This window comes from Cryptotermes secundus, unplaced genomic scaffold, assembly GCF_002891405.2.
Source record: "Cryptotermes secundus unplaced genomic scaffold, Csec_1.0 scaffold143, whole genome shotgun sequence".
In the NCBI taxonomy this organism is placed as follows: Eukaryota; Metazoa; Arthropoda; class Insecta; order Blattodea; family Kalotermitidae; genus Cryptotermes; species Cryptotermes secundus.
The window spans coordinates 1,169,691-1,195,006 of record NW_019741301.1 but is presented as its reverse complement, the minus strand read 5'-3'; the positions used below and the strand labels follow the sequence as shown (position 1 = coordinate 1,195,006).

Sequence of the window (25,316 nt, the reverse complement as noted above, 5' to 3'; positions counted from 1 at the left end):
AATTTGTAGTGAAAGGAGAATGGGCGGCTAATCCTTTCCACAACATGTTGTTTCCTTGTGTTACTTTATTTCAATATAATTAAACAAATTGGGAGCTAAAGACCCAAAATTTCTAGGCTTTGCATACATTTCCCATCCTTTTACAAACTTTTTTCCCTTTCATTCTACTTTTGTTCACACTGTTTTTCTAACTCCTTTCTATACTCTTCACAGGTTTACCCTGTCTTGTATATTGATGTCGGTTCTCTGTTCCCGTTTATGTTAGCTTTTGCTTTGCCTTTGACACTCATCTCTTTTGTTATTCCACCGCTTGTGGTCTCTTCGTGTCATGTCTCCTTACCTTGTCTCTGTGGTTTGCCATGAGTTTTTTATACGCTTGGTGAAACACGCTTTATCCTTGAACCTTGTGTTAGGTCCTCGTACCACGTGTTTTCATGTAAGTCAATCCACTGTCCTCACAGGTTGCCCATGGGCGCTCTGTGACGCGAGGTATATCCTCTATCTCGTGGCCCTCACTCTCGTGTAGCTTCGATGGACAGGAAGAAGAACCGACCTGCACACATTCATTAGCAGTTTTCACATCGGCAGACGCGACTTGCTTTATTTATGTATTTCACATTTATGTTAGAGTGACGTTGGTATGTCAGTCAGTGCCACTGTATGTTTCGAGACAAATCAGGACACGAGTAAGTTGTTATTCCATTTTCCTTGCATCAATTGTGGAACTTAAGTCATATGGGTGAACTAATGTTGCTTCTTATTAAATTTCTCTCAGTTGTGGAATACACTTTTATGGACGTTTAGGCAACTTCTTTCCTGAAATGTAAAAGAAATACGCTTATGAGATCTACCATGGTATCTGTGTTTCGCCCATTTCAAGTTTCGAAACATTGTCAGTCTTCATGAAATTTATGTTAACATTATGCAATTAGAGTCTAACCTAACATCATATGTGGTCTGATCTCAATTTTCTATGATGTCGCAACTTACTAGGCGGAATTGTTGTTGTGTAATATGAAGTATGAATATGGCGGCTGCTCGAAACTCTTCTTCTGCTTCCCGTTTGGTAGAATACATGTTGCTGTCTCGTCACCAGAGTGCCGGGCGAACCTTAAAGATAGCTAGTAAAGGTTCTGAAAATGTGGCACAGTTCAGATATTTGGGGACGACAGTAAGAAATCTAAACCTGATTCACGAGGCAATTAAGAGGAGACTGAATTCGGGTAATGCTTACTACCAATCATTCCAGAACCTTCTGTCTTCTAGTCTGTTGTCTAGAAACATAAAACCTAGAATATACAAAAATATAATTTTACCTGTGGTTTTGTATGGGTGTGAAATTTGGTCTCTGGCCCCCTAACAGGAACGGACGTTTAAACGCAGAATAGCAACGGGCATTTAAAAGCGCACCAGCAGCGGGCATAAATAAACTCCGGCCAGCTCAAGCTCACCACCATTTCAGAAGTCCGACGTTTAAAGGTTAAAAGAAAAACATAGACGAAGGGTGTTTGAAAACAGGGTGTTGAAGAAAATATTTGTACCGAAGAGATATGAAATGACAGGAGGCTGGAGAAAACTGCATAATGAGGAGCTTCATAACTTGTACTCTTCTCTAAGTATAATTAGAATGATCAAATCAAGGAGGATGAGATGGGCAGGACATATAGCATGAATTAGAAGAGGACTGCATATAGGATATTGGTGGGAAAACCAGAAGGAAAGAGACCACTAGGAAGACCACGACATATGTGAGTGGATAATATTAAAATGGATCTTAGAGAAATAGAATGGGGTTGTACGGACTGAACTGATCTGGCTCAGGATAGGGACCAGTGGAGGACTCTTCTGAACACGGCAATAAAACTTCTAGTTCCATAAAATGCTGGGAAGTTCTTGCGTAGCTACACAACTGGCAGCTTCTCAAGAAACTTCTGAATGAAGTTAGACGCTTGAATAGTGCTACGGTGGTAGACCATAAACATGTCTAAACATTGTATGAAATATTTTATCCGGTTACTAAAGTTGTGGCGACAAAACAAATTTTTAAGATTGAGATCTTCTCCCACAATTGAACCCATTCAGAATCTGTATATATGTTAACATTTTCTTTCTAAAAGTAAAATGAAATATCAGTGTATTGACTTAAACGTGAAGAGAAATTCCTTTTTGTATACAATGAAACAGGTTGTGCAATTGTATGCAATGAAATCCGTAATCCCATGTTGGCCAGATTGCTAGACGGCAGTAAACCTTCCTCTCGGGGCTCTTGAAGTCTGCTGGAATATCGAAAGAGGAGTGTAAACTTTCCATGCAATTTTTATTGCGTTGTTTACTCTTGACTGAGTGAGTCCTTTTGTGGGAATGTGTTCTGCTGTGTTTTCAGAAGAGAAAACAGATACTAAACTTGTTCGAAAATAGTCCGAAACTCTTCGGTACATGCGACGTAAATTTGACTCTGTGATTAACTGATTGAGCACCATGCTATGAAGACGTATGGAGGAGTGGAGGTACAGTACCATCATTCTTGACCTCGACACTAGATGGAAATGAGTTGTCAGCTTCACACCCGGGTCAAATTATCCCCTAGAAATGAGCCACCCCTACCTAATGAACAGGACGCTGCTTGGGCCCCAAACTCAAATGGGACAATTTAAGAAAGAGAAAATTCTGTTCTATCTGCCGGCCATACACCTCGGCGATATACAGACTGAGCTGTCGGAGCCCAAAAGTAATTCTGTGGATTTTTGAACCAATTCTAATTTAATTTTTACTTGATAGTGTGACTATAGACCGGTTTTGGATTTATTGCACACTTTGACACAGCGCGTGCTTCCACTTTACAGTTCACTCTTGCGCGCGCGCGCGCACACACACACACACACACACACACACACACACTAGTGTCCATAGTCACGTCTTCACTAGCCGTTGCTTGGTAACGGTTTAATGGCGGACGTCCCGCTTTCTCTTGGTTCTCGAACTACGCCATGCCTCAACTACCAGCCTCTCACAACGACTGAACCGTAGCAGTCCTTATTATTTTTTATTGCTAGTGGAGTGGTACTAAGTCCCTCTTACTGCGGCCATTTCTGGCCTATTGTACCAGCCCCAGATGATAGGTGAGGGTGATTGGTGATGGTGATTGTGGAGCAATTGGTGGAATGAAGATTGGCAGGGGAAGCCGAAGTACTCGGAGAAAACCTGCCCCAGCGCTACTTTGTCCACCACAAATCTCACTTTATCAGACCCGGGATCGAACCCGGGCCGCCGCGGTGGGAAGCCAGCGACTAACCGCTTGAGCTATGGTGCGGCCAAGCAGTCCTCTAACTAACAATAACTCCAGCAGGACTGAAGGTATCACAGAATAAAGAACATGGAGCAAAGAGGGCAGCGAAGTCTAGGTTTCTTGTTGCACATTACACGGTGTTAGCAAGTTCAGCTTTTGGCTGTGTTTTTGTCTGAGTTAATCGCTTGTTCTTCCATTTATGAGCCGGTCATTTATGAACTGTCTTCACTCGCTCGAACACTAAAGGCATGGATGTTTGGTGTGTTTATGCGTTTATTCTACGTTTGTGTTGTCCTAGGTTTAGGTAGAGGCCTTGCGACTGGCTGATCACTCGTCCAAGGAGTCCTACCGCGTGTGAAAACAATAATTACAGAATTGAATAAGAGATCAGGCCCTGAATGGGCTGAAAGAGCCATTGAAAAAAATCCATTTATGAAATTGCTGAGTGACTAGTACTGTCACGTGAATGCAGTGTGACCATAGACGGGTTTTTGGATTGGTGACTTGGATTTTTGAACTCTTGGATGCGCGCGTGACTACACTTTACAGTTCACACACACACGCCAGTGTCCACAGTCATGTATTCAGTAGCAGTTGCTTGGTAGCAGCTTTCAACAGCGGAAGTTCCCCTTCCTCTGTGTTCCCTATCTAGCTCCGGCCTCAGCTAGCAGCTTCTCAGAGCAACAGCTCGCAATGACTGAAACTCAGCCGCTCTCCGACAACGTCACTCACCAACTGATTAATTGAACCCAACTCAACTAACTGCATGAACTCTAGCTAGAAATATCCGGTATGCACCCCGTAGAAAACACCGTTTCTCCGTTCCTTTCGCCTCTGGTGGAACGCACACACGATCGCTAATGAGCCATTGCCTAGAAACGGCGCTGTATAGCTGCTTATTTCGCGGTCGTTGCCTAGCAACGGGTCTGCATGCCACATTGCTTCCCCCTTAAGGCTATTCTTCTCGAATATACTACAAGTAAGCCCAGTGTTTGTTACTTATGTGATCGGCGTCATCTCCTTCGTTGTGGCTTGGTTCCCGCGCGTCCAAGAGTACCAGGATCATCTTTGTTGTTTTCCGAGGGCTGTGCTTGTGACATCCATGATCTGTCTCGCCTTCCTACCCCATAGCCTGTCTGCTGACAGCTAGCATTGTAAAGTCAGCAGATACAGCCGTTGCTAAGGAACACATAACTTGCTAGGCAATTAGTCAGTAGCCGCCACGTGACTGCCGCAACAGGCGATAACACTAGTCTGTGTGTGACAGTGTAGTCACGATTTGCATGTTAATGCGTCCAGTTAACCCGATTATCAATCCAAACCCCGTCCATAGTCACTCCATCACGTGATGATATTATGACGTGTTTGGGGGGAAAGAGAATAGTACAACCAGTTCTATTGTGTTCTTGTATAAATGATCCTCTATTTATTCAGTCAGTTGTCAGTGATTGTCCTTTAAGTGAACGAGTGACTACATACACGAGTCAGTCTGCTTCTATTTGAGAGTGGATAAAATTCATGTCAGCGCTCCTCATCTAGAATAGTTAGGTACTTAATGAACTCCAGAGTGTTTTCGCTTAAATGAAAGGTAAAGCTATCCCTGTAACAGGCCGTGTAAAGCCGGGTCCAGACTTGTTGCGTATCCCTGTATCGTATCTCCGTATCGTATCAGTGTGGACAGTACCCCGTATCATCCTTCCGTTGGAAAATGATACGCAACGGGCTGTTCGCTCGCTTGGCGGTCTTTTCCCGTCGCATCAAAGGCACGACTCGGGTTGCAGTGGTGCCAGTCTGGACGTATAGGCGGCTGCATCGCGCTTTGCTTATCAGCTCCAGACAGTTGGAGTGTAGTCATCACCAGTGTGCGTTCTTCTGTTTGTGATTCTCTATTTATATACTCTGAATGGAGTGGAGTGGAGATACGCAACAAGTCTGGACGCAAAATTTTGTCGCGTTGCATCGGACGATACGCAACGGAGATACGATACAGGGATACGCAACAAGTCTGGACCCGGCTTAAGACCATAGACGTTGACAGACAATCGGCTCACAGATGGCGGTAAGGTTGTCAGCCTTATGCACCAGCCGCCGTTTATCCTCAGGAAGATTCCTGGTACTCATTTCTATTGGCGGCTGAGTCGACCTCAGGACCATGGTGCGACTGGAAGGATTAGGTCAATAGGAAAATGCAATAACCTCATCACGCGGTAAATGTATAGAGACACAATGGTAAGTAAATAGTATTGTTAGTCTCGAGGTCATTACGGCGGTGGACATGAAGAATACAATCTTCTAGGATATAATTTTTAGCAGTCTGGAGGAAGAATGACGTTTCAGGGGACAATATTGCCTCCATCTTCAGGATCGAAATGTAGGCCAAGAAAATTTGTATAAATCAGCTGAATTTGCCCTCTGTATCTGCTGCTTTCTTGCTTGATTTTCTCTTCTACCCTGAAGATATAGGTGATATATTCTCTGAAACATCGGGTTCTCTCCCTACTACACCGCGTTATATTAAAGCCAATAATAGTACAGTCTGTATATGTATAAATGTGCTCTTAACAATAATATTAAAATGATTTCAGAAGAAGAATAAATCAGAGCCAGTTAAATGAACGTGTTCACCGAGGAACAAGATCACATTGGACAGGTTACGGCTATTTACTTGCAGTAGTTCGCGTAACTCGCCGTGAAGACGGAAGCTTTTGCATTCTTCGTCATAGCATGGATATGCTATGTCGGGTCACCGAGCAACAAATGTCCGTATGTTAGACGAATGGGCCGAATCCAGCGGAATGCAAGCAGACTTCCTTCTTCCTGATGGATCTGGCTATACCCAACCAGCAATTTGTTACTCTGTATATTGGTCCATTCGTCTTGCCAGGAAGATAAAACAGCCTGATGAAGGCAGGCGCGGACGTCACTACCAAAAGCTCTATTGGATGTCAAGCCTCTGTACACGGCTGTTTGTCCACTAGCAACGTCGGACAAACCTACATGGCCAGGTAACGTTAAGGTAATTCTGTGCCCGTGCTCAATTAAGCGCCAAGCTATGAAGATGTATCGAGGAGTTGAGGTATAGCTCCAACATTCTTGAGCTCGGCAGTTGATGGAGGTGAGTGGTCAGTTTCATGCCACCACCGGGGTAAGCGTCCCCGGTAGCCATTGGATAGGAGGCTGAGCTGATCTCAGGGCCAGTCTCAACTCTGTATGTCGAGGTACCCAGCAAATGTTCGTCCTCCAGTCTTTCTTCTTTATGATCCAGGATACATCGTACCTCGTGTGGGCAACCTTATGCTACGTTCCCACGGGGTGTGGATACGAAAGCGTGCAAAGCTTTCGTACTTGTTTTTGTGAATTTGCAGGCGTGAACCCACCAGTCGTGGGTCGTGAGTAGTTCACACTGGCTGAAGTGTCTACGAAGACGTGATTCAGTTGATCGCGGAAAGCCGACCATGAACGAGCTCCTCATAGAAAGTTGTGCTGTTGTGAGTTCAGTTTTTGCTGCTATTTTAGCGCAGAGAATGAATCAGATGGTGGAAATGAAAGGAAAATGGAAGAAAAGGCGATGGTGGGTTAGGAAGTGTATTCTAAATAGGAAATTGGGGCCACATAATTTGGTTGACATGGAACTCAGAAATAGTTACCCAGATGATTTCAAGAACTTACTACGAGTGTCTGAAGACCAATTTGATTTCCTTCTGGAACGCGTTTCCCTTTCTCGTAATTTTATGACCCGATCGGGTGTAGACATGGTAGAGGCAAACTCACGACTGAAAATCAAACATGTCTGATATGAAGCGTGAGCCCTCACTCTTGCCTGTGACGTCATAAGAATTTCCACGACGCTTAGTTCACATGGGTCGTACTCACGAATACCTGCCTGACGCTAGCGTGTCACGCCCCGTGGAAACGCGCCCTTATGGAAGAAAAGTACGTTTGGAAAACCCAACGGCGTATGAATACTGGAAGCTGATGAAGCGCCCCCATCCCCAAACCCTATGATGAAGAGGGGAACCCAGTATAGTAATGTGACATTCAGCGAACTGAGAAAGATGATTGTTCTGAGATATAACGCCATGCAGTCCGTTGAAAGCCAGCCGACCTTTAGGAGGAACATGTCGCCGCCGTTTTTAGGGCTGAAGAGTAAAGCAAGCAAGAAAACAACTCTGCTTGGTATCTGCTTCATGAAGATTTCTTCCTTGGTCAAATTTTTACCCTGATAATTGAGAAGAAATATTCATCCGAAGCGTCTGTTTCATTTCAACGGACTGCATGGCGTTAATGAGACAGAATTCTTCATAACCACCGCTGTGAGAATCTCTAGTCATAAACGAATCTTTTTGACAGAACCAGTTATTGACTATGAACTGCACCGTTTTGGAAGAAATTTTCTTCCTTCTTTTATTCTTTCGAAAATTACCGAATGATGTAAAATTTTAATAGGAAACTAAAGTGGACAAGCTACATGTGACACTAAGTGGATGAGAAACTGGGTGTTAAGGAAATATGTTCGTGCGAATATTCGTGTTACTGTAGTCCTCGTTGTGGACTAGTGGTTGGCTGTTGTGAAGAAGGAAAGGAACTTTAAGTTCGACAAATGTCAGAAACTTCTCAATCAGTTTTAAGAATATCAGATTCTCAAGTCCATAATTTTCGTTAATTTGGTCTAATTAGTTAGGAAATTTTGGGGTTTCCTTTATGAAAAGCTCCAAATTTTTTCTTCTGTGCAACTTCCAGAGCAATATTTTTGTCATCTGTTAGACTACATGTGTTTGTTACTGTAAATGTATGCATGAATTCAGATATAACGGAAATTTCTGTTAGGAATTTAGGCGGTATATGTTTAAGTCGGGTTGATTTCAACCCTTTAGTGACACCATATTTAGAGCCATGTCATCACAGATTGTCATAGTGTAATCCGATTGCACATTTCAGGACTCCCTGACTTTCCAAACACTTGTGTTTGGATTATGGCGTCCCAGAAACCTGATCGTTCTAATCTCTCCTGAGATGTGTCATGGCGCCCATTCGTCACTTCCTCTGTAATGAAGCTACTTCATAATGATGCTTCCGTGTCCCCTGACTGAGACAGAAAAGATAGGACTGTCGTGGGCCGTGTCAAATTGTCCTCTTCTTGCTAAGCGTCCACGCGTGCGCAAACACACACACACACAAACAGGACGTCATGAAGTTCTGGTCTTCATTTACTGGAGAACGCGAAGTCTTTGAGTCTACAGTAATCGTATTACAAATCCTGTAATTAGAACTACGCTCTGCTTTGGTGTCTGGTAACGTCTGAAGGGTAATGGGGTGATTCGAACTCTCAAATTAATGGCAGAAGGACTTATGTCTAGCTATCTATCCATGGCTCTACAGCCCATGTGGACCTTGGCAGCTTTTTCAGTTTCTTGATTTGTACACAGTCGGTAGGACTCCTTTGACGGGGGATCAGCCCGTCGCAAAGCCGCCACTTACACACAGAATAAACGCACACAGACATCCATGCCTCTAGTTGGTCTCGAATCCACGATCCCAGTGTTCGAGGGGGCGAAGAGGTTCATGTCTTAGACGACGAGTCCACTGTGATCGGTCAGTCGGTCAGTCTGTCTTGGAATAAATCAGCCATCTGGGGGTTACGACCAGATATTTATTACTATCAGACAGTTGCAGGTTTGTTGATGTGAAGGTGCTCTCTCTAACGAAAGGACAGGTTAGAATTGTCGCTGGTCCTCGCCAGCGCCGTCATTCTCGGATCCGAGTCCCGTGGGACTCGTGACCGTATTTTATTGCCTCAGATAAGAGACTTCCATTTCGTTGCCCCCTACGGCCTGCAGGGGCACGGTGGAAGTATTGCCCACCCCCCTACTGGGTCGCTGTGATTGTCCTCAAAATAACTCCCCTGCACGTACCACACAAAAAACACCATTTCCAACAGTAACTCTATGCTTGCAACAACGACCGTTGCCTCGTTGCCTAGCAACGGCTCTATACGCCACAATTACATTAGACAGTTTACACTATAATTTCAAAGCATTTTTAAAGCTCTACCTTTTAACTTAAGATTTCTAAAGATGAAACATGAAAAGGTAGTAAGATAAATTGCCCCATATATATTACAGTGGAATATAATCTCATTAAGTTCATTATTAATACGAGCGTAACTGTGAAGATATCACATGTCAAAATGGCTGATGTATTCTGTTACTCACGGTTCGACGTCACTAGTAATACGGTCCGAATCTCATAACGTGGGGGGTTGTGACGTCTTTGTACGTCACAAGACGCCATTTACCCTCCTCTTGTTCTTTATTGTACTACAGTGTCTCTGCCTCAGTGGAGCAACCAATTTAATGGAGGGCCCTTAAAGTGAGTGATGAGGTAGCAGCCCCTTTTGTACCCCGACTGCCGGCAGGTAGAAAGGCCGACTTAGGAACAGGGTTTCCAGAGTGTGAATTGTGATGTGAGGGGAGTGTGGGTTAGGTCCACGGTTAAAATTAATTTAAGAGGTCAGTTCTGTAATTAATACTGCAAATAGAGTGCGAAATACGAATGTATACGGTAAATATAACCGATTCTTTATTATTATATTTATTACGTTAACCATTCGTTATTTAAATGCGTGGTGAAATTATCGCTCTTTGCATGTGGTTCAGATGTAGTCCGTTGAAGAACACTTCATGGCGGAACCGTCACGAATAACAAAAACAGTCCTATTTAAAACATAAATATTTGTCGTCCTCGAATTGCGTTGAAAATAAGTATAACATTGTAAGATTTGAGGCTTTCACGGCGGTGACTATGAAGAAAGCAGTCTTCTGGGATTTGGCACCGTGTATATGTGGTGTTAACCGACGTTTCGGAGGAACGTATCGCCTCCATCTTCAGGGTAGAGGAAAAAATATAAGAAATCTGCAAGCGAAGAGACCGTGAGAACCGGTAAAAGCAGTCTGATTCCTCCGAAACGTCGGTTAACACCACATATACACGGTGCCAAATCCCAGAAGACTGCTTTCTTCAAGTATAACATTATTATTAGGAGTAGTACATGGTAGCGTGGTTCGTTGAGGCATTATGCTACAAGCTGGAAGGTCGCGGGATCGAATCCCAATGAGAGCATTTGATTTTTCAATTTACCTAATCCTTCCAGCCGCACTAAGACCCTGTGGTCGACTCAGCCTCTAACAGAAATGAGTACTAGGAATCTTCCTATGGGGTAAAGGGCGGCCGGGGCGTAAGGCTGACAACATTACCATCACGTGTGAGTCGACTGTCTACAGAAAATGTGGGAGCCTCGACATCTCACAACCCCATGGGCTTTCACGGCCTGTTTCAGTGAAACGTTTACCTTCTTTAGTAGCAAGTTTTGTCGGAGTTACTGGCTCTTTAGTCTTTTCTCATCGTCCGATATTCTAAAAACATTAAAGAACTCAACTTTTCGGCAACTGTATATGTTTCCGTCCTCAGGTGAGGGGGAAGACACGTACTTTGTTTGGTCCGTTAGAAAGAGCTAACCTCAGTCCCCGGACAACGGTAAAGTTGTTCCTGTGCTTAACTAATTAAGTACTACATCATGAAGACGTGTAGTTAGTGGATTTATAGATCAATGTTTTCTTTACTTCGGCACTAGCTGGAGGTGGTCTTTATCTTCACGCCCCGGCCGTTTTACGCCCGGGGAAAGACCCCACGGTACCCATTGGATAGGAAGCTGGGTGGGCCCCAGAGCCGGTCTGGACGACATGGAGAAGAGAAAACTCTTGACCCTAACGGGACTCGAACTTCGACCTCTCGGTCGTCCAGCATGTAGCCAGTCGCTATCCCGGCTCCTCCGTATAATGAACCAAGTCCAAAAATCCAGTAATTCCGAATGCCATACACCACCGTCAGAATCCTTTAGTCTTTGTTGGTTTATTTTACTGCGCTGTCAGTAGCTGGAGTGTCTAGAGTAAATGGTAGAGTAAGTGAAAGATTTAGAATAAAACGGCCTTGGCCTAATCTGAGTGTTGTCCCTGTATTTGCCTGGAGAGTCTGAGAAAAACAACGAAAAACCTCAGTTACAATACCCGGTATTCTGGCCGGTATTCGAACCGAGAACCATCTGAATACAAGTTTACAATGTTGTTGCTGCACGGACCTGCTCAGTCATTATTTGTACCATGCGCCAATCTTTGTTACGGTGATTATACTGGGGAACACGAGATGGGCAGGATGTGTAGCATACAAGGAGAAGAGGGAAATTCCTATTGTATTTCAGTTGTGAAACCTCCAAAAGGAGGCGACGTGGGGAAGAAATATGCAGAGGACATGATAATAATAATAATTAAAGATTAGCAACTACTACCTGAGCCAAAACAGAATTGCTTAATTCGTTCAACTTCAGCCCTACACAAGTACGATAGTGGTTAATACGATCTGAACTGATGTTAGACTCAATAGGTAAGTCTATTTCTATCTGTCCCTTTATCTCTCAATTCGCTCCCCCACCAGTAGATAAACTTGTTCTCTTAGGGCCATAATTTGAGTTGTACAGATGTAACGTGAACCGTTCCACATTTTTTCTTCAAATTCAGTATGAGAGACTTTCTCTAATTTATATTAATATTTCTTTATTCCTATTTTATAATGAACTTAAAACTTTTAAGAACGTCTTTGATCATTTTTGTGGAATTGTCAATACTTGAAGAGAGAACCCAGTAGTAAATTTCTATAACGATCATTGACTGTCGCTATAGTGAATATACGGACGAGCTTCTTGCAACAATTAAAACACACTCACAAATTTCAAAACTATTGTGCCTTCGTTAGTCGTTGCTTAGTAGCGCTTCGGACAATGGAAATTCTTTCGCTTCTATATTGTCTCCTCGTCGTATCGTTTAGGCCTTCTGGTCGGTCCGCGCTATGTAACTTAAGCGCTCACCGAAAAGGAATCACCGGCTACTACAGTTCGTTAATCTTTCGTACCAGTGCGCTTCCACGGAGACCTGATTGCTGAGTCGTTGCGTAGCAGCGGTTGGTTCCTAGTCTGCTATTGACGACTAGCTTATCGGAGGTACGTTTTCGCTAACGACGCGCCAGCCAATAGGCGTTCGAGCTGCTGTAGTCCTTGCTGATCGACCAGCGCTTAATTCAATGTAGGTGACTCGCACATTTTGTATTATGGAGCGCACACTTCCCTACACCCTTTGCAATGTCTTTCACAGGAGCAAGGCTGTATCTCATCCGACATCAGATTTCTAAGTTGGCAGATTTCCACTGCTGTGTGTCTTCTTCCTAATTTTATTTATATGTGTCAGTATGTATATTGTTTCTTTTTGTCCACTTCTGGTGAGTGTTAACACTGATCATGATTGCCCTAACCTCAATTTCTCACAAAGCCTCAATCGTACCAGCTGCTGTCTCTTTTAACGAAGAAACTGAAGCGGTTGAAGAAGGGTTCATTATATTCTATATGACAACAGCTCTACATAAAGACAGTTGTACATGATCCTTTAGTATTCTGTTGACAAATTACATCACAGATTAATTAGCGTCTTATGGGATGTTAGTCCGTGTAGTCTGGTAGAAATTTACTGACTTTTCGGAGGAATGTACTGACTTCACGCCAGGATCGAAGACCACTAAGCCAAGAAAAGAACAAGCAGGGAACTGAATATGCTGCTTACTTTCTGCTGGTTTTTCCCTAACTTATCTTTCTGCCTTGAAGATGGAAACTATACGTTCCTCCGAAACGTCGGTAAACTTTTGTTTTTGATAATTACTTAACTTACTTTTCAAACCTGAAAATTCATTCCTCCGAAACGTCTTTAAGCTTTTACCAGATTGCATGGTGTCACATCCCATAGCACTTTCCATAGCCACGGACTGTGGACCTCACTGCAGTTCGAATATGAAATCGGTAGCTTTCGTGTGAGAGTTAACGTTAATTAAAAAGTCTGATAGCCGTATGTTATAGAAACTAGGTCAATTATCGTCATTAGAACTGGTGCTACAGTAGAGAATATTTCAAACGGACAGCTCGAGTGATCTTGATGTCGTTACAGAAGCGGATGTCATGTCCGCGCCTCATCTCGGTGTGCTTCGGCGTACTGGTGAATCCGTGTCACTTTATTTCCCAGTACTTCAATGTAATGAAACCGAATTTAAACAGCGGATTAATTTTTAACCATACCAAAGCGTATGTGAAATGGTGAGTTTTGATTTACGGATCAGTCTAGTTGAAAGCGAAACGTTACCAATGTATTTATAGTCTTTACTCGTTGATATCAATTAACAAAATGTTCAGTTGGTTAAGTTCTCATGTACCTGACGCAGATCGCGCTGCGATTTGACGAACCGTTTTATATAACATTCCTTAGTGTGTTCTCAGACATGATTTTATTTCTGGAAACAACTTCCATTTAAACGGAGCCCTGTTAGAGCAGCCGGTAAGGCGACTGGCTACGGGCTGGACGACCGAGGGGATGGAGTTCGAGTCCCGGTAGGGTCAAGAATTTTCTCTTCTCCACGTCGTCCAGACCGGCTCTTCGGTACACCCAACTTCCTATCCAATGGGTACCGGAGTTAAAGCGGCTGGAGCATGAATCTACCACTCATCCAGCTAGTGCCGAGGTCAAGAAAATGTGGATCTATACTTCCGCTCCACCATACGCTTTCATGGCGTAGTATTTAATTAGTTAAGCATAGGGAAAACTTAACGTTTAATTCCCTCCTATTTCAAAATCAGCAATTTCGTGTGTTCATCGTCGGAAGTTTCCGGGTTCAGACAGAAATCCGTTGACATATCCTGATTAAGGTCCTTCGTGATGTCTCAGTCTTCCCAAGAAAATGTAGAGATAGTGCCATCAATCATAATACACGTATCAACCCGAACCATGTGTCTAGTTGGCCGCGCCATAGCTCAAGCGGTCAGTCGATGGCTTCCCACCGCGGCGGCCCGGTCTGGTCAAGTGGGATTTATGGCGGACTAAGTGGCGCTGGGGCAGGTTTTCTCCAAGTACTTCGGTTTCCCCTGCCAATCTTCATTCCACTAAATTCTCCATCATTATAATCACCCGGGGCAGGCTACAATAGGCCAATCAGTGGTCGCCGTGCCGAGTGGACCTAGTTGGACTCCACGCCCCACTAAGCGATTTGTGTCTAGTCGCTTTCACGTGACAGCTGGTGTCAGGAGTGGGGTTCGAACCGACACCTTGAAGTATGCCACTAACCCTTCCAGTTCAGTTCCAATTCACTGTTCATCCCCTCATTTCACTCTATATTGCCTGAGGAACTGGCAGCTTTATACCGAACGGGTTCCTATAGAAATATCCCCCTCTTCTTGTATTCGAAGGTCACCGGCTATCCTTATTGAGATTGTCCTTGTTAATGGGATGGGACTTCATCTAAGGTATGAGAGCGTCTACTTCCAGATATTCAAATTCATTAATCATTCGGTCATGTGACATTGTCTTTCTTCTTTTGGGGTTTTTTAACATTTTGAGCCTGGAGACTTTATAATCCCGGTACTTGAAGTGGCGTTAAACAATTCAAAGAAATTAAAATAGTCTTTACTTACTTACTAACTTACTTACTCTTGGAGCTGAGCATTTCTTGAGGGAAAGCCAATTCTGCAGCTCCTCAAGAATTTCCCACCATTTTATAGAACTCGAAGGTTCATTACCGTGTTCACAAGAGCCCTCCACTGGTCCCTATCTTGAGCCAGATTAATCCAATACACACCATCCCATTCTATCTCTCTAAGATTCATTTTAATATTGTCCACCCACCTACGCCTTGGTATTCCCAGTGGCCTCTTTCCTTCTGGGTTTCCCACCAATATCCTATATGCATTCCTCTTCTCCACCATTCGTGCTACATGCCTTGCCAACCTCATTCTCTCTGACTTGATCATTCTTATTAGCAGAATAGTCTTTACACAAACCACAAATATATAAACAGGCGTTCAATCTTACCTACGCCCTGCACATTCTTTGCCCCTTCATTCCGTGGTTGGCTTCACGCTGTCATTTCATTATCCCAATACCCATTCAAACATAGTTTCTCAAATTTTACAACCCCTTCCCAGGTGGTCATCAGCTACTTTTAGGGATCTGCAAGCTCTAGAAAATTGTTAAAAATACGGTTTGAATCCACGGAGAGTTTCTTCAGATCAGTTAGTTAGCAGCGTTCAACATAGAAATTTTCAGAAAATTCTGCTGCCGCCAGCGAAATATTTCGCGAATATTTATGTGACTACAGGGAAATTTTGGGGTACGCGGTAGCGTAGTTTATTGAGGCAAGCCGGAAAGTAGAGGGTTCGAGTCCCGATGAGGTGGATTATTTCTTTTTCCATTTACTTAATCCTTCCAGCCGTACCATGGCCCTGGGGTCGACTCAGCTGAGTACCAGGTATCTTCCTGGGGGATAAAGGGCGTCCGTCGAGTAAGGCTGACAAACTTACCTCCATCTTTGAGCCGACTGTCTAGATAATGCGGGAGCCTCGACGTCTCACAACCCTATGGGCCTTCACGGCCTGTTACAGGGACAGCTTTACTTTACCTTACAGGGAAATGTTTTAGCTAGCTCTAGTTTAAGAGGGGTTGTGACACTATTTAGACTATATCTGAATCTTACAATGTGACAAAAAATGAATCAACTTGCATAATTGAACATTTTTCTCTGACCGCAAAAGCTCGGTGGTTGCGTAAGTATATACATTATTTTATGTCATTTGGTAACACAAATGTTTGAGAACTCGTGCATGAAATAGATTCGGGGTGAAGTCCCTTGCGAGATAGCTGTAGTTAACATAATATTTTGTCCCCTTCGGAGATCCAGAACTGGTCGTGTACCTGTCCACAGTCAGTTTACAAGATGGTCTGGACGTTTATTAAAGGAATGTTACAAATAAGCTTTTAAGCCTTTACTTTTTAATTTGAAAACTTGATCTAAAGACGGCGAGATGATGTTAATTGGTTGTTTGTTTACTTTCTCATTTATTTGCTGGCAGTGCCCCGGCTCAAATGTATGCGCCTACGGTCACAACCAAAAGATGTTTCGGCCAACGGTCAGTAGTCATAGCATTCGCGAGCCGAGAAAGATCAGAAATATTAGTAGGCACTACTATGTTTCCGTAGAGGTCCAAGTAGTTACAATTAATAAATAAGACGGCATAAATATGTTACTCTTTCATAATACCGATTTCACGACAAGAAATACAATTAACATATATGTAAAGTATGAAATGCCGGTCACGTAGCCGAGCGGTCTAAGGCATGTACTTTCTTCGCTCGCTTGGAAACCTGGATTGTGGGTTCGAATCCCACTCAGGGCATGGATGTTTAGTTTGTGTGAGCGTTTTTCTGTGTTTGTGTACAGGTAGAGGCCATGCGACGAGCTGATCACCCACCAAAGGAGTCCTGCCGAATGTGTTATATCTAGAAAAACCGAAGTGAACGGAGAAGTTCATGGAGGTAGGCCTAGGCCCACTGGGGCTGTAGTTCCAAGGAAAAAAAAAGTATGAAAGAGTTGTTCGTAATATCCCAGACAATCTACGTTAGCAACGCCATCTGTCATCGTGTTGTGCGGCTTGGGCTCGTGTTTTAGAAGGGCAAGTGGCTCATCCCGCAGAATCACGGCTAACTGCCAGCAAACTTAATTTCACGGTTACATAACTAATCACCTTCATACACACAGGACGCTTCGTGGATATGTGTGTTACGGCGACTCCATCAGGTCATGCAACGGTTCTAGTTGAAAGTTGCTGGCTTCATACTACAGAGACTCGAATTTATTCTCGGTAGCTTTCTAGTGAATGACATGGCTTTGCAGCAAGTTTTTCTTTGAGTTTTTCCTTGTTAATTATCATTCAGTTATTGCCCTTTTTTTATTGCTAGTTGGGTGGGACTAAGTCCCTTGTATTGCGGCCACTTCTAGCCTATTGCACAAGCCCCAGATGATAGGCGAGGGTGATTATGGAGTAATTGGTGGAATGAAGATTGGCATGGGAGACCAAAGTACTCGGAGAAAACCTGTCCTAGCGCCACTTTGCCCACCACAAATCCTACTTGACCAGACCCGGGATCGAACCCGGGCCGCCGGGGTGGGAAGCCAGCGACTACCCGCTTGAGCTATGGCGCGGCCAGCTGTTGCCCTTACTTATTCTTTTCTTTGGCGCTACAGCCCGAGTTTGGGTCTGCGCCTACCTCCATGAAATTCTCCGTTTGACTTTGGTTTTCTATATCTTAGATAGTCGGTAGGACTCCTTGGACGATTGGTCAGCTCGTCGCAAGGCCTCTACCTGTATGTAATCACAGAAGAAAGCACACACACAAACACTAAACATTCATGCCCTGAGTGGGATTCGAATCCACGATCCCGGCTTCCGAGCGAGCGAAGACAGTCCATGCCTTAGACCGCTCGGCTACCGTGACCGGCCCTTACTCGTTTACACTGCCACCTTATAGCACTGAACAGGCAGCTTCATGTCTGATCCAACACTTCGCTGCTTATAGAGTCTGAAGATTTTCTTATTGCTATCAGTAGCTCTGGTGATTACGTACCGTCGCATGATAAGAAAATTGGTGAATAATGAAGCGACAACAATGTGGAAAGAAGTGGACACGACCTAATTTAACACAAACTCCAACTACTTGCCTGGATTTTCTGAAGAAAAGCACCATAAACCTTAGTAGAGTTAGCAGGTGACGTTTGACCGAGTTTTGAAACAACACCTTCAGAATATGGGTCAGGAATGCTATATTTACGTTTCGTTCTATGCCGAGGCAGACATAAAGGCACCCAAACTGACTTAGGCTTCATGAGTTTATTTTAGTCTACGGGAAAGTGACGTATAGAATAAATTGCCAGGCATTTGCCTTGATGGGATACAGGTAATGAGAGGGGCTGCTCCAACTGTCATATTGCTGGATTCCCGGTTGCCACAGCGCTGATTATAAAGGGTTCTAACGGGATTTAACGCCGTGTAGTGCGATTAAAATCAACCAATGTTACGGATAAAAATATCGCCTCCATCTTCAGGGTCGAAATAAATTTCGAGTAAGAAACTAGCTCTCCTTGCTGTCTGCAACATGTTTGTTTCGCTCTTGCCTTACTCATCTTACCCTGAAGATGGAAGCGAAATTTCCTCCAAGACGTCACCTGCTTTTCACTGAAACTCGTTGCATTTTGTCCCAGAAGGAGAGGAAGATAATATTAAAACGGACCTTAAGGGTATGAAAATGTGAGATAAATTCATCATGTTCAGAATAGTGATCAGTGACAGACTTTAATGAGCACAATAATGAGCCATCGGGTTTCATATAATCGAATGAATGTTTTTACTAGCTGGAAGATACATTTTCAACAGAAACCCCTCTATTGAGCTGGTCCCTCAGAATCTGTGTGAATAATATCTTTGACTGTAACATTTTAATTTATGGAAAATTCGGTTCCCACAGCAACGAATGAATGTCACATTCATTCTATTGCGTCTATGGGATCAGTAATGTGAAGCGGGGTGCCATTTTCCTGTGAAAGAAGCTGCACATATAACAACAGAATGTAGTAACGCAGAAACATATCCAGCGCTCTCCATTTCAAAAGATTCTAGCATAAGAAAAGTAAAAGTCCATACGAAAAATCTTAAACCTTAAGATTGAAATATTAATTTTAAGAAACATCAAAGGAAGACAATAAATTGGAAACATGGGTCGAACTTGAAGTAAGATATTAAAACTTTGGGTCAGATTTGACTGCTCAAATTAGGATGCATTGCCTAGCTCTTGTGAACGTGTCAGAAAATATTAAAATTCCATTAAATGCGCGGAAATAGATGAGAGTTCAGCGACTGGTAGCTTCTCAGTTAGATTCTAGTCCTTGGATATGTTTGTTTGCATATTTATCAGTAATCGTTCTAACAATTAGCCCTTTATGCACACTATTTTTTTCTTTTGTTTCAGACATCTTAACCTCACTGTGTCAAGAGTTCCTCTCGGTGAATGTGTCTGCCATCTTGTATCTCATGAATTACGAGACATATGGAAGAAGCACTGCGTCTGCGCAGTATTTCCTGCAGCTCGCTGGATATCTGGGTATTCCTGTTATTGCATGGAATGCCGACAATTCTGGTCTAGAACGGGTAAGATACATCTGTCATATACCTTTAGCCCACCCAAATGTTTTCATTGTTGTGGGACATCTGTCTCTTCTGGTTGCTTCAACCTTTTATTGCAAGATAATAACTGCATATACCCGGGCCGCGCCATAGCTCAAGCGGTTAGTGGTTGGCTTCCCACCGCGGCGGTCCGGGTTCGATCCCGAGTCTGGTCAAGTGAGATTTGTGATGGACAAAGTGGCTTAGGGGCAGGTTTTCTCCAAGTACTTCGGTTTCCCCTGCCAGTCTTCATTCCACCAATTGCTCCACAATCACCCTCACCTATCATCTGGGGCTGGTACAATAGGCCAGAAGTGGCCGCAGTACAAGGGACTTAGTCCTACCCCACTAGCAATAAAGAAAACTGTATATACCACAGATTTTAAGGATAAAGAACCTTATATTTTGTCCACAGAAAACATTTATGAGTTTCATGTGGTCATAGAATAAACAGCGACCATTTTCCTAAACTGTATTAATCGATGGGATTTGTAATAGAGGTAAAATATGTTTTCTAAAGGTAGTCGCTGCCGGTCACGGTAGCCGAGCGGTCTAAGGCATGCACTGTCTCCGCTCGCTCGGAAGCCGGGACCGTGGGTTCGAATCCCACTGAGGGCACGGATGTTTGTGTGCGTTTTTCTGTGTTTGTGTACAGGTAGCGGCCTTGCGACGTGCTGATCACCCTCCCAAGGAGTCCTACCGTATGTCTAAGATCCAGTAAAACCGAAGTGAAACGGAGAGTTTCATGGAGGTAGGCCTAGGCCCAAATGAGGGCTATAGAGCCAATGAAAAAAAATGGTAGTCACTAAATTAAAATTATTTTGATGAACTTCGGGCATTAAAGTGTTCATCGCATTTATTGCTGCAAATACGTGCTGACTGTGAGAAGTGATGTTATCGTAGCCATCTCTAGGAAGATTACCGTTTTATGGTATGTCACGCCGTTTAGATTGACAGATGTTCACCGACGTTTCGGAGAATAGTCGTAGGATGTTACGTGTCAGAAGACAGCAATATTATTTCTGTATCTATACTGAAATAACGTTATTACTGGACAGAAGTCCTCTGACAAGTTTGGGCCACCATTTTGACATGTTTGATTTCGTTTTACATGGGGTACTTTGAGTAGAAAATTAAATTTATACATACAAGAACGGTTAGATCACAGGTAATTTAATAATATACCGGTTGCGTCCAGTCATATGAGGGAATTATCACTTTCGATTAATTTCGAAGGATTTGGAGGAAGCGGTCGTGGACCATTTAAAATTATTTTTCCAGAATTTGCCTGGACGACTTGATAAAAGGCATGAAAATACCTCTCAGAATAGTTGGTGTTCCTGCTTGTATGAGAACCCGGTTCGTTTTAGTTACAAGGTGAGGCAATGTGTTTGATTTGTGTTCTTACTTATTGCATTAACATTGGTATAGATGCTTGCTGCGTTTGTCTGTGAATACTGTCACGTGTTTCCAGGTTAACGTGACTAATAATTGTGGATTCTAGATTTGATGACTGGGCTTATCGTCACTATTACAATTACACTCGATTATAACAGCTGACACACTCGACTCCTTCTGGATACCGAATCCCTCTGTGCTTAGTCCTCGAAAGCACGTTGATTCACTGCCGAATCACTTCTCCTTCTCCCGCGTTCTCTCGTATTCTGTATTTTATCTGCTTGGCGTACCGAATAGGGGACACACAGTCGAACAGTTCATTTTTTCGTTGTCACGAAATAGACCCCTCCGTTGCTATGAGAAGAAATTTTACCTAGCCGTTGCTTAGCAACAGACTGTTTCAGCTGGTCGCCACGGATACGTGTATCAACAAGTCGATACCTATGCAATGGATTCACATGTCACAGCATGTTCTAGCATACTGTTGCATCTGACTGAGGCCTGAAAATATGTTTTTATTCTGTGTTTATGTCTAGTTCTTTTTATAACATTAAGTATGCCAAGTCTGAGACTTACAGAAACTACAGATTTAGACGCATCACAAGAGAAGTTAAGATGTAATAAGTAAATTCAACATAGACACTCACCGTTATCAACAACCATCATGATAGGTGCAATGTTGTCTAACAGTAGCATGGAGTAATCGTCCATCGTCTTCATTTTCTTTATTCTAAAGCTCAGCCTTTCGAAAATCGACCTTATGTACGTCATCAAATGTGAAGGAGGTAAATTCTCTTCTTCCCTAGATGCGATATATCGCGCTGACCTTAATCCCTTGGCACTTCAAGGGGACAGGATCGATTTAGACTCCGTAGTTTGGCTCTAGTTCTGCAGTGTGGTAGTGTGCCCTGGTCTGGCTTCCCGATAAAAGGGTGAGGCGTCGACATACCAGTATTTTTTTTTCTTTTGTATATGGCACTGTTCCTCTTAAGCCCGAGAAATGGAGCAACATTTGTTCCGTTGCGCGCGCAGCTGTAGTTGGTAGCATGTTTACTTACAGTCCAGGGGTACTTGACTCGATTACCACTGCAGTGGCGTTATTGTCACCATGTCCACGTCTTTGATAACTGTAAAATATCATGAACTACTTTGTGGTTAAAATAAAAAAGTAAAGCTATCCCTGTACCAGGCCGTGAAGGCCCATAGGGTTGTGAGACGTCGAGGCTCCCACGTTATCTAGACAATCGGCTCAAAGATGGCGGTAAGGTTGTCAGCCTTACTCGCCGGCCGCGCTTTAATCCCCAGTATAATTATTTAATTAATTCCTGGTACTCATTTCTGTTAGGGGCTGAGTCGACCCCAGGGCTGGAAGGATTAGGTCAATTGAAAAAAAATCCAATGACATCATCTGGACTAGAACCCGCGACCTTCCGGCTTGTAGCATGGTGCCTCAACCAACTACGCTACCGAGTGCCCCGAAATGCCTTGAGGTTGATTCTTTTAATGCTATTTTTCCTTTTTTTTTTTCCTTTTTTCATAAATGAGAATAAGAGGAATACGTGACAGCACTAAATGCGGGTCAACCATGATAGAATTAAGATACCTGTGTGTTCCTGGTACTGGGTTTCAAATAAGAAATTCTAATTTTTTTTGTAAAATTATATTTAAAATATTTATACTGTCGACCGCCTCTGTGGTCTAGTGGTCAGAGTTCCTGGCTACAAATTTAGAGGTCCCGGGTTCGATTCTCGGCGCTACATGATTTTCTGAGAAATAGTTCGTCTGGAATGGAGTCCACTCAGCCTCATGAGGATAACTGAGGAGCTATTTCAAAGAAATAGCGGCTCTGGTCTAGAAAACCGAGATTAACGGCCGTGAGGATCCGTTGTGCTGACCACGTGACACGCCCTATCCGCAAATATTGGCACTAACTTCGCCGACAAGCGGCGGTCGCTCGGTCGGTGTTGTTCGCTTGAGGACTACAGGCCACGGAGTTTGTATATATATACTGGAACCTGTCCGGAGTTCCATGACTAATAATGACGGGTTCTGGATTTGATAATTGAATTTATTGGCGCTTCTATTACAATTACAACCAGTTATAACAGCTCACAGTCAATGACTGCCTAAGTCTCCCCCCATTCCTAGCTGGACTACGAGTGCGTTCTCTTCCACTGTCACGAATGCACTCAACTCTCGAACCAATTACGTACCCCCTTGCTATGACCTCGAGGAGAACCGAATATAAATCACCACTCAAACAGTTCCTGTGTTTGGCGAGCAGTCAACTAGCCTCTGGAACATGTGTTACCGAACCGTTGCCTATCGGTGGTCATATTTGTCACAATACGTTTATACAGAAACAACTGGAAATAGCGGATGTTGGACTACACTTCAGGCTTGGAACAAGAAGTAACCGGATTATCTCTCTCATCACCCAGATCGGCAGGTGTATCCATACCTACTATCATGTTTCACAAGAATTTTTCACTTTATTGCAAGAAAATAAACTAATTATATTACATTTTTTAATTTTTGGAAGTAGCTATCTTCTCTGGTAGTACTGTAAGTCAGCTCGGATTACCAATTTTCCCCTTTACAACAGTCGAGACACGAACGAGGTTCTTCGATTAGTATTTTTACTTGTATGCATTTCTCGTCTTCCCAACTCGTGCTACCTGTCACGTCCGTCTCCCCCGACTTGATTACACCAGACTAACAATATTGACTGAAGAGAAAAATTATGAAAATGTAAAGTGTAGAGCAGAACGCAGAGGGACGGAGAAACCTGAGAGAGAGAGAGAGAGGTTTTCTTTATTGTGATACAGAAGCAATTGTTTTGTGCTTTTATGCTCTCCAACAAAGTTTAAAAATATTATCCCTGTAACTGGCCGTGGAGGTCAAAAGGGTAGTGAGACGTCGAGGTCCCACATTTTCTCTATACAATCGGCTCACAGATGGCGGTAAGGTTGTCAGCCTTACGCGCCGGCCGCCCTTTAACCCCACAAAGATTCCTGGTACTCATTTCTGTTAGATGCTGAGTCGACCTCAGCGTCATAGTGCGGCTGGAAGGATTACGTCAATTGAGAGAAAAAAAAGGCCACCTCATCCGGACTCGAACCCGCTACCTTCCGGCTTGTAGCATAGTGCCTCAACCAACTCAGCGCATACCCCATGCTCCCCGTCTTCCAAATTTTTTATGATTGGAGTGAAAATAAGTTATTGACGTTTACTTCCGTCTCTTCTCTCTACGTCTGAAGTGGGTAAACATGAAACAGTTGGAGACCCTGTCCCTAGGTAGCCACGTCTGCCCTCATTCACGGATCATATTCTGGGTTGATACTCTCACGTTTCCTGCGGAGCGTGGAGAGAAATGAGTGAGTTTCACGTCCGCCCCTTCCCCTCTCTGTAGGTCTGCAGAGGATAAACAAGAAATGTTTGGAAACCCTGTGCTTGAGAAGCCACTCGCAGCCCTCGACAGTACGACATGAATGCGGTTTATATTGACCAGTCAATCCAACAACATTTCCTTTATATCTCTGCAAAGTGGTTACTGTATGAACGGCTTACTTTAATGTTTAGTCTCTCTGCATTCTGCCCAAAGAATTTATGTATGGGTTTTGTATGGTTCTCAGAAAGAACTGCAGCCATTTCCCAAAACAGCAATTGGCCTTCTAGGCCTCTAATGTACACGCAGTCGGCTTTTGTAATTTACGAACCGAATCATTTTATAGTATTTATGTTTTTTCTTTGCACAAAGGGTTAATTAAACTTCTATCTGGATGTAATGTGGAAAATGCGCGTTTTTTAAAACGAGTTAACTACGTGTTTACATTCCTCACTACAGATAACAAATTTAATGAACAGCGCATGTACGACCCTACATTCAGACAACTCATTTCGTTAAATCGAGAAATATTTAAAGAGAGCATTCGTAAAATTCCAATCATAATTATACACCGGCTTACATTACAGTCTTTAGTGTGGCATGTGTAACTCACAGAAATCTACTCCGCCTTGTTTACGTGTATGTAGATGTCATTTAGCCGGTCACGGTAGCCGAGCGGTCTAAGGCATGTACTATCTTCGCTCGCTTGGAAAACGGGATCGTGGGTTCGAATCCCACTCAGGGAGTGTGAGTTTCTCTGTGTTTGTGTACAGGTAGAGGCTTTGCGACGAGCTGATCACCCGCCCAAGGAGTCCTACCGAATGTGTAAGGTCTAGAAAACACGAAGTGAACGGAGTTCATGTAGGTAGGCCTAGGCCCACTGGAGCTGTAGTGCCAAGGAAAAAAAAGTGTCACGTTTTTGTGTGATTGTTGTCTTCGGTTTGATTGACTCTATTGTTGGAGCCAAGGCCCATTTAAAGACCGTGACAGATCTTGTGTTCACCACCGTGAGCTGGCGTCCCAATTCCTCGGAGCCACTGTTAGATGGCTCATTGTGAGCAGCTGCGTCCGCCTTAATCCAACCCCATAATGAAGTGAGAGTGTAAGAAAAA

General features: G+C 43.5%; 1 protein-coding gene across 7 annotated transcripts in view; it reads left to right on the top strand.

The window, feature by feature from the left end:
* The window catches only part of LOC111872690 (glutamate receptor ionotropic, NMDA 2B), a 567,290-nt gene that overhangs the window by 200,649 nt on the left and 341,325 nt on the right, over positions 1-25,316 (top strand). For all 7 annotated transcript variants that reach the window (XM_033754794.1, XM_033754795.1, XM_033754793.1 and 4 more), the window contains one exon: positions 19,225-19,403. In XM_033754794.1, the coding sequence (XP_033610685.1) occupies positions 19,225-19,403 (179 nt within the window). The remainder of the gene's footprint in view (positions 1-19,224; positions 19,404-25,316) is intronic.